This window comes from Notechis scutatus, chromosome 4 (assembly GCF_049901735.1).
Source record: "Notechis scutatus isolate UNSWTSFEM ecotype Mainland chromosome 4, rNotScu1.2, whole genome shotgun sequence".
NCBI lineage: Eukaryota > Metazoa > Chordata > Lepidosauria > Squamata > Elapidae > Notechis > Notechis scutatus.
Window position 1 is genome coordinate 138606890 of NC_142012.1, and position 15395 is coordinate 138622284.

A 15395-nucleotide genomic window follows, 5' to 3' on the forward strand; every position below is an offset into this window, starting at 1 on the left:
GGCCCGGTAAGACTTGTTCCGCGGACCGGTGGTTGGGGACCCCTGATGTAGCAGGCATTTGATCAGTTTAACCAAAAGCATGCATAGATAAGACAGTAAGTTTTTCTGTAGAATTCTTAGGTAATATACTGTCACTGTTTCCTATGTATGTTTATAGAAAAGTGAATTGCACGCTGTTCAGAGGAGACTACTTTAAATAAATATGGAGAGAGGTGAAAGTCTTAACTGCAGCATTTAGGTGAAAAGGGAACATAGGAAAATGTTGAAAAGAGCAAGGAAGGCATGTGTGAGAATCAGCATTAAAAATCTGGTTCAGAACTTCCTTGAAAGAGATAATTCGGCTGCAGTCAACTTAATTTGTTTGAGCGCCCTCATATTTTGTATTTTACATGTTGCAAGCAAGAGAAAGTAAGAGGGTAGAGAAAAGTCAGAGGGCAAGGAAAGGTGACAGAAAGTGGAAAAAAGAGAAATTGTCAGAGGATAAAATACAGACAAATGAACAAAAGTGTCAAGGCGGTGGCAGGATGAAGGTGAAAGAAGAGAGGAATAGAAGGTAAATGAGAAAAAAGTGAAAGAAAAAGAAAATAGAGGAGAGAAACTAAAAAGAAGTCAACTGAAATAGATTTCAGTGGTTACAGGTGCCTTTTTGGTAAGAAAGTGCAAATGTGAAAATACTCCTTTAATTGACATTAAGTACAGGATTACTTGTGCTGGAAGAAGTAGATTGCCAAGGCCACAGTGTGTGTTCTGCATTGGACATTGGCAAATATGACATTTCAAATATTGAAACCACAAAAGCTGTTAATGTTAAGGTAGTATTCTAGCTATAAAAAGCTTTTAAAGAAAAAAATATAGATGGAACCTTGAGATTTGCATGAAAACTGTTCTATTTTACAGCTTTATAATTCCATTAGAATCAACAGTTAAAATGTGGCAGAACTCTACATTCTCAAGTGGAAAAAAATGAAAACTTTAACTAAAAACAACAGGTTTATATTGCAAACTGCAATTAATATGGATATTGAAATATATAGTGATTTCAAAATTGAAATCTAATTTTTTGTTGAATTCCATAGTCAAATATCTGAGAATACTTTCAGTGATTTAAGGCAGATATCCAACCTTGTCTGAACTGCATTGAGTGAAGAGGAATTGTCCTGAGCCACATATAAAACATAAAATATAGTAAATATATAAATGTATATAGTAAAGAACAACCTTCCTTTGTTTTTTTAATATTTTTATTGTCTTTTGGAGCCACAGCTGACTCTCTATAATTGCAGGTTGAACATGGCTGCTGTAGATAGTCAGCATATAAAAACTAAAATATTTGAAGTGCATTAAAAAGAATCAGTAAATATTGTATCCAGATAATCCTTACTTATTTACCCTAATTGACCGACAACTCCATTGCTATGCAATACAGTCATTAAGCAAAATGTAATATCTGTTTAGCAATGGCAATTCTAGCAATCATAGTTGCTGTCACTGTGTGAATCCTACACAGTTGTTAAGTGTTAAGAACAGTTGTGAATCCTACACAGTTGTTAAGAATCCTACCTATCTGGATCCAAACCATTTTTGGAAAAATGTAAGGATTTGCCTCTACCACAGCTTATCCCATTCCCCTATCTCCTCCCCAGTCTTTGCATTTTGATCACCTGCTACCAGCTGCTCCTGCCACCAAGATGCCCATCGTATCACACACCACACTATATCAGTGGGTAGTATTCTTTCATGCTGCCTTTCCCACTGCTGCTCAGGGCTTCCTTTAGCACCCTGAACAGGGCTTCCATTTGTGCCCTTCTTTCGTGAAAGAAGGAAAAGCAGAAGGGTGGGGACAAAAAGAGGGCCTGAGTAGGGTGTAAACTGAGACTGTGGCTGATGCATAAGGGAAATCCAGCTGCGCCAGTGGGAAAGAATACTCCAGCTGGTACAGTAGTGCAGTGCAGCAAGAGGCAATGGTGGCAGCAGGTGGGTGGATGGCCAAAAGGTGATCATAAACTCCCATGGGTCTGAATTTTATTCACATGACCACAGGGATGCAGCAACAGGTGGAACTTCAAGGGCAGGTAATAAGTCCCATTGTTTAGTATTATCATAACTTCAAATGGCCATTGAACAAATATATATTAAGGGAGGATTACCTGTATTGTTCTTGCATAGTTGAGATGTATTTCCAACAAAGAAAGATTGGTTGCCAAAATTATGTCAGCCAATAATTTTGGGAAAATTTCATTCAAGAAAAGGATTGATTGCTCAGTACTATTAAACTTAAAATAGATTTATTAGCTTCGTATACAGAGAACTATTCTATAACAGACAATCACAATCAAATATAAAAAATAGAAACAAATAGATTTTTAATATTAATGTTTATAATTTTCAGATTACTTGTATAAATTTTTGTTCTCTTGAGTGAAGCAAAGCATTGGCTATTTTTTTTAAATTTGACAAGTTAATTCTGGATTTGAAACTAGCATACCTTGTAAGCAGGTTTAGTTGTTACGCAGAGAAATGTCATGCTTCTTGGTTATATAAGATTTTTTTCTTCCAAAAAATGCTTGAATAATTTCACAAAGGAGACGTAATGCGACATATGGATGGACCAGTTTAATACTTTATGCCAAAGTTTGTGTGAAGATATGAAATTGAGTAAAATTGCCTACAGTCTGGATTTAGACATGCTAAAGTCTGATATTAATTGAAGAGAAATGTTCTCAGCTCTTAACTTCTATGAATGTATGGCACAAAATTAAAGTTGTAAATTCAGAAATAAAATTGATTGAACTTTTGGATTTCTATTAATTAAAAAGGTGATAAGTGATGCTATGATCACTTCTATGATATTAAATATAAATTCAGCTTATCTTTGAGCATGTATTCTATGCCAGATAAAATTAAGGACAGACTTAATAGTATATTTTATTATGAACAAAAAAAATCCAGAAAGCATTCATTGTATTCTGGAAAGTACAATGAATCAAACATAGAAAGAAAAAAAATGCTATCCTTACTATTTGAATTCTCAGAAACTTTCAATTAGTGTAGTCATTAAAGCAAATACTGTGCAGTGTTTGAAAGTTAATCTGGTTATAACCGTCTATTTTGCAGCACTTTGAATTGCTTTTTTCTCATTGGTAATTCCCTTCAATGCATGAATTTTGAAATTGGGTTTGTGTTCTCGCTTCAAATGGCTCCCTGCTCTTGACAAATTGAACACCTCTGTGCAGTAATGTTTTTTCAAAATTTGGAAATGAATATTTTCCAAATTTTCATCTGCTAAATGATACTTTAGTATGTATATTTATTAAATAGTTAATGTCATGCACTGAATTGTTTTTTCTAGCATATAATGAAACAAAGCAAACCAGAAACATTCGGTGTTCTCCAGGAAAGCTCTTTGACCAGAACTCTGTAAATAAATCAGCATGCCAGTTTAATCGAGATAGCCTGGGACCTTGCTCTGGACTACAAGATGAAAATTTTGGTTATGACAAAGGAACACCATGTGTTATTATAAAAATGAATAGAGTAAGTTCAGTTACTCTTTTGGATTTCATAAGGCTTTCAGTTTTTCCTGCGGGAAACTGTTGTTCAAATTCGTAGCTGGATAGTATTTGCTTGAAGGCAAATTTCTGTGTATGTTTCTAGATGCTCTTAGAATTCCTTCTTTTCTGATCTTTTCTGATTTCTGTGTTGAAGATAGAAAATCATGAAAAAATTTTGTCTGCTTGTGTTAGAGTTTCTAATTCAGCTCTTTTATGTTAAAGTTGGATGGCATTTTACCATTCCCTGTTGCTTAAAAATTGTTATATTCTTGCTTATAAAAGAAAAATTCCAGTTGTATATTTTTAGTCTGAACAAATAATAATATAGCCAGTAAAGAACAACTCATGTAAGTGTATATCATGCAAGAATTTATCTACTGATCAGAAATGTTTTCACCGAGAATATATTTCTGCCAAAAAAGATGAGTTTCATTTGATTCCTTCAAAGTTTCTGATGGACATTTATAGTTAAATATTTTTCTTTTTAAGTAATTAATTATGTGTTATGTGACATATTATTTGTATATGCCTTCTGGATTCAGCCATTAATGTTATATGCCTAATTTGAAATAATGGCTGTTGTTGGAATCATCACATGGAAATGAAACATTCTTGAGTACTTTTGTGAATATATTTTAAAACAGATGTTATAACATCTACATCTGCATTCCAATAATTATTTTCCTTTCTTACTGAGAACTTTCTGCCTACCAACAAATGCAGGCATGACCTAACTAATAGATAAGGTGTATATTTGTGGTATCTCTTACAAAACTGTTCAAATTGAATGGGTATTTCAACTGAGATTGTTGTAGAATTCAAGTTTTGTATATACGTTTATTATATATTTCTAGTAGCCACATAACATTATAGATTATAAATATTATGGATATCCATTCATATACTGAAAATAAACAGCTTTGATGTGGTTGAAAACATTTACATTACTATTGCCTTATGTTTTGAATATATTGATTTCTAATGTGGAACACAGTAATTTCTGGGTGAAGGTATACCACAGCAATACAGTAATTATATAATGAACTATATTTTTATTATATTAAAATTAAAAACTTGGGCTATTAGAAAGTGCTACTTTATTTAAATTATTGTTAATATTTATTCTATTCCAAGTTGTAAAACATTTTTTCTACATTTCAGATAATTGGATTAAAGCCCATTGGAAAACCATATATAAACTGTAATTCTAAGGTAAGCATTTTAAAATAAAAACATGCCCACTTTTATGTCATTAAAAGAGCAAGTGGTTTAATATAAATTTGCCTTAATTGTTATTTCCCTATATTTTAGATTTCCGCTTACTAATTTTAAAATTTTACGTTACAGTCTCCATTTTAAAAACATATGGTTTTTATATTATTACTTGCTTTTTGATTTATTTCATTTCATAACCAGCATTTTTTCTCTCTCCATGCTGCAAATGCATCTTACACAATATTTTTATGATGGGTAAGAAAATGAGCACTGAAGCAGAATATGAAATCTTAGTGTTTGTACTGTGAAATTGTTCACTTGTAAGCATTCCATTATTTTCAAAACGTATTCATTATAAAAGCTATATGTTTTAAAATGTTTCCTTTTATGTAGATGATTTTACCATATACTTGTGTATTTTTTAAGAAAAAATATTTTTATTTATTAAATTTCTACATCGCCTATCACACTTGCACGAATCTGGGTAGTTTTCCAATTTATATAATGTCTGCTGACTTATACATTTGCATGAATTTGGGTTTTAAGATCACACGCTGAAGCTTTCCACATATATCCCATTTAGAATTGTTGTAATATTTGCCAATTTTTTATTAAGATGAAAATGTTCAATTTAATGTCAATCTAGTTTTATTTTAATTTGAACTGTGAGGGTCATATAGTACCAAAACTGACAAAAGACAAGTGAGTGTAGAGTGCATGTGCAATAATCATCTATTGTGATCAAATTATGAAAACCAAAATTAAGGTGTTTGAGTCACATCTTTTGATTATTAAATTTTATTTTTATTAAAATAACCTGAAAAGATGAATGTATTAAACCTTATCATACATGCATATGATACCTAAATAAAAATGCATCTTCTGCTTATATACTGAAATATTGTTGAATATACCTGTATTTGCACTTTTAAGAAAATCTTTTCCTCTGTACTTACATTTATTAAACCAAAACAAAAATAATGCTATAGCTAGCATCCCTTTCCACCCTTCAGAATCCCTGTACAAATCTTCCTTGCTTGGGGGGGGGGAGCTATTCTAAAGGAGGGAAGCCCCCACTAAGAACACCTGTTATTATGCCTATCCCATTGTATCACACGATAGTGTCTTAGGACATCCATTTCATTCCTTAAACCCTCTTCAAAAAATTCCTGCCCCTAGGATTGTATTTGACTTCTTCAGCTAAATGTATAGATTTTCACCAATACATGCATAATTGCCATAACATTGCTCATAGTTTGCGGCATCAGCTTTTATAAAATTCCTATTTTGACGTATGACATCTACTCCATATGATCTGGCTAATATATAGCTCCCATTGATCAAATTTCTTTCTGATAGAATTTTTTATTTTCTTGAACTTTCAATCATAAAAAATAGATATAAACAGCTTAAGGTTGCACTCTTTAAACTTTTATTGTATCTGAGGGCATTTCAATTTGGCATTTTTAATATCTACTGTTAAGTTTTATGCATCCTAATTAATTTGTTAAAGAGTTAAATATTATTATAGAATGTTTATTATTATATATAAATCTTTCATTTGCTCCTGTAATCCAAACTGTTTGAAAATATTTTATCATATTTAGTAGCATGTTATACTTCAATGCGGTATTTTATATTTATTCTTAGAATCTTATTTCAAATGTAAGCACATTTATTTTGAATGTAAAATTTTGTTAGCCCAATTACCACAAACACTTTGGAGGCATAATTTGCATATGTTCCATTATTTAAGATAAAATGACTCATTTATCCAGACATTTAAAATCTATTTGTGCTTGAAAAAAATCAGGAAAAAATGGTAATGTGACCCTGGGACACTGCAACTGTCATAAATATGAACCATTTGCCAAGCACCTGAATTTTTATCATTTGACCATGCTGCAATGGTTATAAGTGCGAAAAGTGGTCATGTCACTTTTTTCATTGCCATTGTAACTTTGAACGATAAATAAATGAATGACTTAAAAGGACTACCCAAAGTCCTCCCAAAGTTAAGTTATGTTCTAACCCAAGCCTCGTTCAAAGCAAACAAACACCAAACAGAGATAAAAGCAAAACCGTTTTAATGCTTCTCTATGAATTCTGTTCATTCATAGTAAAATGCTATTAAAAACTAATTGTCCCAGATAAGAACAAGCCTTGCCAAGGTTGTGCAAGGCTGCCAAAAACACTAGATTAAATTGCAAGGAAATAATCAAAACCAAAAGTCTCCAAATGCAAACCAGGATAGTCCGAACTTCTATAAGACTTTAAGTGCAAGAACTTCTTTGCTTCCTGCAAAGAATCCCACCTCTGAGGGCTGGCTTTTATCCCTTAAGGGAGGGGCCATTACCTTGCAATCTTACTCCTGAGTTGCCCATGCTGCTGCAGCTGCTCTTTCCTTTGAGCAGCCCTGCGCGCATGTGCACTGGGCACAGGGTCCTCTACATCACTACTGCCAGCCTTCACAAACTCCAAAGGCAGCACTCCACTCTCTGATAGTCCTGGCCCCATACCTGCATCATATGCAGGCCCCTCATCTGAGCCCTTGCTCTCCGAGACCTCAGCCATCTGCACCAGCTGCCGGCGAACCACAACAAGTTAATGTCTCTTGAACAGAACTTGTTTTATTTGTAAACTGCCAGAGTCACTTAGTGAGATGGCGGGTAAATAAATTTGCTTAATAAATAAAGGTGAGGCATTTTTATTAAAATAATTAACTATAAAAATTAAACCCATTAATGATTCTATCAACATTATCTCTGAAATTTTAAAATTCATGTTTTTTTAAAGTGCAAATTGCCTATTATGGCTACATTAATTATGTTATATTAATGGTATTTTCTTTTTCTGTTGATAACTGGAATAAGATTTCATATGCAGATGCTCAAAAGTGACGAAAATGGTTCAACACTTTTATAAGGTGCTGTGTATCCTTATTTTGGCACATTCAGGTTGATAACGGGGGGTTTCAAATCAACCTATTTTAAGAAGAGAATGGTTTTGTATTTGGTTTTGATTAAAATTGTATTTCAGGGTTTTTAATATCTGATGTTTTGGTTATTTGACCCAGCTCCACAAACACGACAAACCCTCCGATGTGAACTTAAAAGATTCCTTTATTAGGAATGCTGGCAACCCTGGCAAAATGTTTCTCTCACAGGCTAACAAGTCCGTCTGGCTGGAAGATGGATAGTTGTCCGTCACACCTATTCATCTCCTCCTCCTGCCTTTTATCTCCAGAGCTAGGGTGGGGCCTCGCTAGCAGTGGTGGCTCTTCCTTCCCCAGGATCAGCCCATGGCTTTCCATTGCTCTCTCCTTCTCTGCCTTCTGCGCAGCCATGCATCAGGCACTCGACCCAGCTGTCCCTCCTCCTCTTCATCAACCACTTCCAGACCATTGAAGGCTGACGGATGGCCCAGATTCCGTCTCTGTCTGTCTCTTCGTCAGCTCCATTCCCTCTTCCCCTTTGGAGCTCCCAGGTTGCCCTGATGCTGACCCTGAATCCCATGCCACCTCCTCTGATTCGGCTGCTGAAGGGGCCAGTGGTCAAAAGATCACAACATATCTGTTCTGTGATATTTGATATTAAAAGTATCAAGCAAGGTATGAATTAGGCTCTTAAATGACATTTTCTAGTTTCCTAGAAAAGCATTCAGATCCTAATCCAAAGATTCTCAAACTTAGCAAGTTAGATGGTAAACATGAAACTCTCCATTCCCTCCAGTGTAAAACACACCTAGGTTTTCAATTGTTAGGGGTAGTTTTCCCTTCCCCAGAAGCTGTTCTGTATATTTGACATGTTTGAAGGATGACTTCCACAATATGAAACAGATTTTTTCCTAGCATATCTCTTTTAGTCTATTTGAGTTTAAGATGAGATGTTCATAAAGAAATTGGAACAGACTTTAAAAGGTTCCTAGACGGCAACATTATATTGTTGTAATAGTAACATATTTCCTATTTAATTTTAAATAAAGGTTTAAGGTATAGATGTAGTGTTGTTAAAAGGTTTTTTTTGCTGATTAACGGATTATTATTTATTTTTATATGACACATATAAATCTTTCTCTAGTAACTTTATTATAGTTCACTTTATTATAGTTTGAATAGACAATTGAATAAATCTTGCCTCTGAAAATTCTTATTATACATTTGTCCATGTACTCAACATGAAAAATTTTAAAAAATGTTATTTATCTTTGACAAATTTTCTTCCTTTATAGGAAGAAGGCAAGGCTACAATAAGTTATTTTCCTGCTAATGGAACAGTTGATTTGATGTATTTCCCATATTATGGAAAACGCCTACACGTGAGTTTGTCTTAATTCTGCATCTGTGAATTTGCTTTGTTCATGTTCATTGCTAATAGTGTCATTCTACTCGACTGCATTCTCCTAAAAATTAGTATGTGCGGCTGTGGGATGCTTCCTCCTTCTGGAGCAAACAGGCAGGATTCATTGCCTCTCTATAAAGTGAAGGGCGGCGGGTGGGGGGCTGGCCCAATTCCTACCTTCTACTTTGTGAGCAAAGCAATCCAGTTTTGCTGGAGCTCCTAGTCTTTATCCCTATAGAGAAGCCTTAGCTTTTGCATGGTTTTTTTAAAAAGAAAAAGCACTTTTATCTGGTTGACCTAGCTTATCTTGCTTTCCTTCTTACCTAATAACACATCAGTAGGATAAGGACACTTATGCATTGGCTTGTGCAAGTAAGAGGGCATGGAGATTGGGAAGCTTTTGTTACTGTTGCACTGGTGCAGACACAACTAGGCTCTAGCAAAGAAGCAGCAATAGCTCCTATTCCTAATGGGGATCTGGGCCAGGCTTGCTGTGCAAAGGAGCAGGCAAATTTTATATTTCTATTTATTTAAAATAGTGATAGCCTACATTTCAGTTGAAAAGGTTCACAGTACAACTCATAGAGCTTCTCTTCTTAGGGATGACTTGTGAGCAGTACAAGAAGGAGAAAGGATGGCAAAAAAGAAAAAGTGAGAAGATTTATGAGCCAGATTCTTAGTATTACAAAAATCCTAGTTTGTTCGACCACAAAAATGGTTCATTGGTTCTCTGGAGGAGAAGCCTTGACTTTTTAGGATGTCCGATGGTTTCCTTTCCTTTCTTTCTTGCCTTTTGCCATAGCTTTAATTATTCCTCAGAGTTAATACTTGAGGATTGTAGTATTTATACATGTTTACTTGGAAAAATTCTACTTGGTATAATTAAAATGCCTGATTTTTAACCAAACAATTACAGCTTGTTTTAGTTATATTAAATTTACTTTTGTATTGAAAAAAATAATTTTTTATTTCTGCCTCTTTTGAACCAGCCTGACTACTTACAGCCGCTAGTGGCTATTCAGCTAGCATTTAATACAACCAGTGCCAAAGAAGATGTAACCATTGAATGCAAGATCCTGGGAACCAACTTAAAAAATGACGATGAGCGTGATAAATTTCTGGGACGGGTTTCATTCAAATTTCAGGTATCTGCATAAAAGTCACCAATATCTCCAAAAGGTCAACCCTATCAGCAGGACCTGCCATTCTGAAAGATGAGACCACCCATAAAGGAACCTAGAGTGGAACAAGGCATTCAGGGTAGCATAATGTGCTTCCAATCATGATTTCAATTTGTGACAATGTAACTGCCCATCATGCTTTTGCCTATTGGACAGATATAATCATTTTAGTGACCTGTAAATAGATTCCAGACATGTAATCATGGTGGTATTTGACTTGTTCAAAATGTGGGCTTTATCCCCAAGTGAGTGTCTGTAATGTATGTGCTGTGCTATGTAAATATTGTATTGGTTTAACACTGGTTAACTATCATATCAATACGAACACAGTCTTAGAAAGGTCAGACTAGTCAATTCAACACCGTGAATTAAGTTTATGCAGCGATGCCTTAAATCCTGTATCCAGTGGGAGGTAGTGGAGAGCTTCATGTGGATTTTAAGTTTAGCATTGATTTTTGACATTATTTAAATACTGAAGTAGATGTGCTTATTGTGCAAGTATTGTGTGTACATGCAATTTTTGGCCTAGATTTGATATTTCAGTTGCAAAATTATTGTGTTTATTGCTGTTACATGGAGCACAGATAAAACCAATACAATGACACTTTTTAAAACTTTTTAATTGAGAATTATCCATATGAAACAAGTCCTTTACAATGTGTATGGTTTAGAGATTTGGTAACAGTCATATTATAAAGCTGCTTGAAATAAAAAAAAGACCTCACAATATGGAACTAGATGTACAATTTCCAATTAAAAAATATTCCAGAATGGAGAAATGTCTGTTTAAACATTTTTAAACTCAGTAAGACTATCCGGATTAAACATTCCTTTGTTTAATTTATATAGTTTCAGATGAATTTTGTCCTCTGTAAGTAGTATTTAAAATTTAGGATTTTTTTCTATTAAGCATCCTTTCTACTAAATATCCTCTGCATTTCAAGATGTATTTTTAAGCACCTCTCTATATTCCAGGTTATGTTATTGATGTTTCTTTCTTCTTTTCTCTTCACTCCAGGCAATTTAAGAACCAAAAATAAGTGGTTCAGAATGTGCATTAAAATACACAATTAACTTTTATGCAATCATTTGTTTTGTTTTTTTAAAAAAAGAACAATAACACAATAAGAACAACTCTTTTCAACAATAGTACAAGTTCTGAGAGGAAAAGTTTTCAATTGTTTTATATATTTAAGATCCATATTGAGCATATCCAAGGTAGCTAGAAAAGAAGTTCAATGAAGGTAAAACCTATCTAGAAAGATTGAATATGTGAATTAGGGCCCGGGGAATCTGAATGAAATAAGCTAGTGAATAGCCAAAAGAAATCAAACTTTTGCAGTTAAAGAAGAGCCACAATGTTGTATGACTTGCTATTGGTGTGTTTTTTTTTTTTTAATAGGAGGATTCTCTTGCTTTATTTGCTACTCTTGGTGTGGCCTGTTAAGAACTTGTATCTGTGTTGTGAAAACCATTGTTGGTTCTACTATAGCCATAGACTTGAGCAGGTCAAGCATTAGGATAAAACAGTGAAGCTTGAGATACAGTTTGAATTTTTATTCAGAGGTAATATTTTAAATACTTCTGCCTTTTGATATAACAGAGAGTACTTAAATATGAGCTAAGTTAAATCAAGATGCTGGTAAGGCTGACAAAAGAATTCTGGCTATGAATAGAAAGAACTCTAGCAGCTTAGAATATAGCAAATATCATCTCTGAAACATGTGGCATTGAGGAGTCCCACATCACCTCACAAACATGGACAAAGTTGGTTTTTCTCAGGGGCAAGGAAGGAATAATGGAGAATTTGCTTTTGTGTGAAAGATCATGTTCTGGGCCCCTCAAAGGGGGGCCAGTGTATAAAAGAAATGAAAATTCCTGCAAGGTGGACAGGTGAACTTTAGAAATTTGCTGGATTCAGACCAAGGCCTGTCTCCGCCCAGCACTTCCTTTCCCACCATAACTAAATTCTCCAGTGGGCTCACACGTAGGATATGGAGAGAGTTCCTGCTTTTGTGCCACAGTAACTGATATTCAGAGGCATGGTGATTCCAGTTCACTGAAGTCATAGACCTACCTGTTCTCTTTCAGTTTATTCAACTGCTTTCTAAAACAGTGAATGAGACACATGGTGTTTCTCTGGGAGTAACAGAGTATGGAAGGAATGGGACACAATTTTGACCTCAAGTGTCAAAATATGATGTAACTTGAGTTATGGAGAACTAGTTAGTATTCTGCTTTAGGAAGTAAATTTTCATTCAAGCTGGATCTTGATTCGTGTCAAATGTGTCAGCCAAACTTTTCATGGCAATGTTGGGTTCTCTTTTTAAAAGAATGGTAAAAAAATTATTTGATGTCTTGATACACATTGAATAATGACGCCAAAATGCTTCCTGCAGGGCTCTTAAAGAGCTGCATGTAGCAGTTACATCCATAGAATAGAATTGTGAGTGTTTCTCTGTCCTTAGAATGTTGTTAATACAGTGGCAATTCCATGAACAGATAAATATTTTGATAATCTGCAGAACCTTTTATACAGTCTGAGCAAAACATTTCAAACACAAAATGGCTGTTTCATTTGTTCTAAGCTTGGAACAGACATTTGTTCTGATTTTTTGTACCAGTCTTAAGACACAATGGAATTTTTGTTGTTTCAAGTATTGACATCCTGTAATTGACTTGTTTGCTTTTCCTTTATTTTCTCCAAGCCAGTGAGTTCATTAGCCAGTGAGCAAAGATTACATTGTTGCTAGCATATTGGCTGGCTCTAGTTCAGTGGAGGGCTGGGTGTGGTTGGGTAGGGGAGAGTTAGTTAAGTATCTCTTCAGTGAGTCAGAATAATTTTGAATATTAGTCAGACTTCTACCTGATGGAAGGTGGTATTGTGGTTTTTAAAATTCCTTGCTATAGGGTAATTAGATGAAATGCTGCTTTCCCTCTGAATTCCCTGAGTGTTGTGGGTTTTCTTGTTCAGAAAGTTGCAAAAACCTGCATGTGCATGAACTGTAAGCTCTCATAGAATTGATAGTGAGAAGTTATTTTGTAGTAGCATAATGAAGGGACTCCATTATTGTTGCTTTTGGGGTAGGCATATTGCAGTTTTGTAGGTGATTTTTTTACTTTTTAAAATTTAGCAAGTTGGTCAGCGTTTCTGTAGATCAAGTGATAAACATTCAACATGGAATTTTACCACTTCTAATTTAATGATACTTGAAGCATTTTGAGCTATGTTTGAGCTGACTAAAAGTTCTGAATGAGGCTGTTTGTTGTCAAGCTTGGAGAACATTTTTTAAAGAAAAATTGAATATATGCTTATTTTTGTGCACTGTCAATCCTATTCCAGAAGGGAACAATGTGGGTGTTTTTAGGCAAAGTTGTAGTGACACTACTTTGACTCAGACTATTCACCCAACATGCTAACCTCTATTTTATTCATAAGTCTGTATGACACCTAAGCTACACAAGCTACGTTTACAAAATTTGTTGAGCAGAAATGTCATTGATTATTTTGGGTCAGGGTGTCATATGAACACAATCACAGATGGCATTCAGTTCCCTTCACCTTTTATTTGTAATTTGTGGAAAATAACAGCAGGAGACTTCCCTGCGTTTCTTGAATGAAAATTTCCATTGGAGCAATCATTAGGTGAATGCCATCCTTCTGAGAGTAAGTTTAAAAAGTATGGGACAATACAAGATGTTTTTAATGCAAAAACAGACAGAATTTCTAATTTGTCTTTAAATACAATTGCTTTCGTCTTTCTCTGGAACAATTTGCAAACTTTTAAATAATTTCTCCATATTTTAAATTCCCCTTCACCCCAAGATTAACAACTGCTGGTATGAAATAAACAGGGTTGAACAAAGCAGTTTTATTTGGCTGACTGGCTTTGATTTTGTTTCATTAGGCAACTTGCTCTAAATTTGGTAACACATCCTTGAAGAGCAAATCTGCTAGTAGTTGCCAGAGACAGTTTATAATTTTCATTAATTTTCAAGGTTGATTCATTGATTAAGTGCACCAATGTTTGTAAAGTAAGGAAAGAGTCATAGCAGATTTACAATCTCATTTGTAGAATACTGCAAGTAACACAGTAATCAAATCCAAGTTGAAGTTTAAATAAGTGCCAGTTTCAAATAGTTATGGGTCTCAAACACGGGGCAGATCAATTTTGACACACGTGTTTGCAATTATAATGATAATAAAACAAAAGCTATTTTGAAATCTCTCTAGATTCTATAATAGTTTTAAAAGGATATACCTAACTATCTCCAGTAGATTTTTTTTTCCTGTCATTTGTCTACACTACTTTCTATAAAAAACACCCAACAGAAAAAATGATTTTAAGATATTTAAAAGCCGGTTTTCCAACATGTCCTCTTTGGAATTAAATACATTTGTACTGATTATTTATGTAGAAGGGTTGCATCTTCTTAATAAAGACATAGGCAATATGGAGTTAACTAGTTATTTGATAGGAATTAGTCATAAATCAGAATTTTACATTGCACAGAAGTAGCTACCAGTAAATTTCCAAGACTTTGAAAGCATTTGAATCTTTTAAAAATTTTTTAAGGAAGATTGTGAAACAAATGTATTTTGTTTCTGCCATCTTTTAAGGTCTCTCCTCTCCAGAACACTTTGTGCTGTGAAAGGGTATCTCTTATACACTTTCTATGTTTTTATAAAAGTGTAAGTGTAAATGTAAGTTCTTTGATGCCTTTCCTATAAAATGTTTCTGGTTTTGGCCATTTGAAAGTTGACTAAATATATTTATACTGTTAACTATCTCTTCTCTTTCTGGAGTTTGCTGCCAAGGAGCCCTGTTCTAGAATTAACAGGGCTCCTTCGCAGGAGCTGAAATCCTGCTGAAATCTTAATATTAGTCCTTATGCAACTTTTGTGATAATCAGATATCAAGAGATACATATTTTATAAAGAAAAAGTAGGGATTGAAAATAGCATACAGAACTGTGCCCGAGCCAGTAGTCATGAGGTAACAAATTACAACAAAGTTGTTCTAACTTTACCAGAAATGTTCTGACACTGTTCTGAGCTTGGAAGACTTCCAGAATGGTCAGAGCAGTTTAGACAGAACAGTTTTTGA

At 34.3% G+C, this 15395-nt stretch overlaps 1 protein-coding gene across 2 annotated transcripts in view; it reads left to right on the forward strand.

Moving 5' to 3' along the window:
* Positions 1-11372, forward strand: part of ATP1B3 (ATPase Na+/K+ transporting subunit beta 3) — a 28437-nt gene extending 17065 nt beyond the window's left edge. For both annotated transcript variants that reach the window (XM_026664559.2, XM_087965099.1), the window contains exons 4-7: positions 3350-3534; positions 4713-4763; positions 8997-9083; positions 10096-11372. In XM_026664559.2, coding sequence (XP_026520344.1) covers positions 3350-3534; positions 4713-4763; positions 8997-9083; positions 10096-10263 — 491 coding nt within the window. In that variant the 3' untranslated portion in view covers positions 10264-11372. The remainder of the gene's footprint in view (positions 1-3349; positions 3535-4712; positions 4764-8996; positions 9084-10095) is intronic.
* Positions 11373-15395: the final 4023 nt, after the last annotated feature.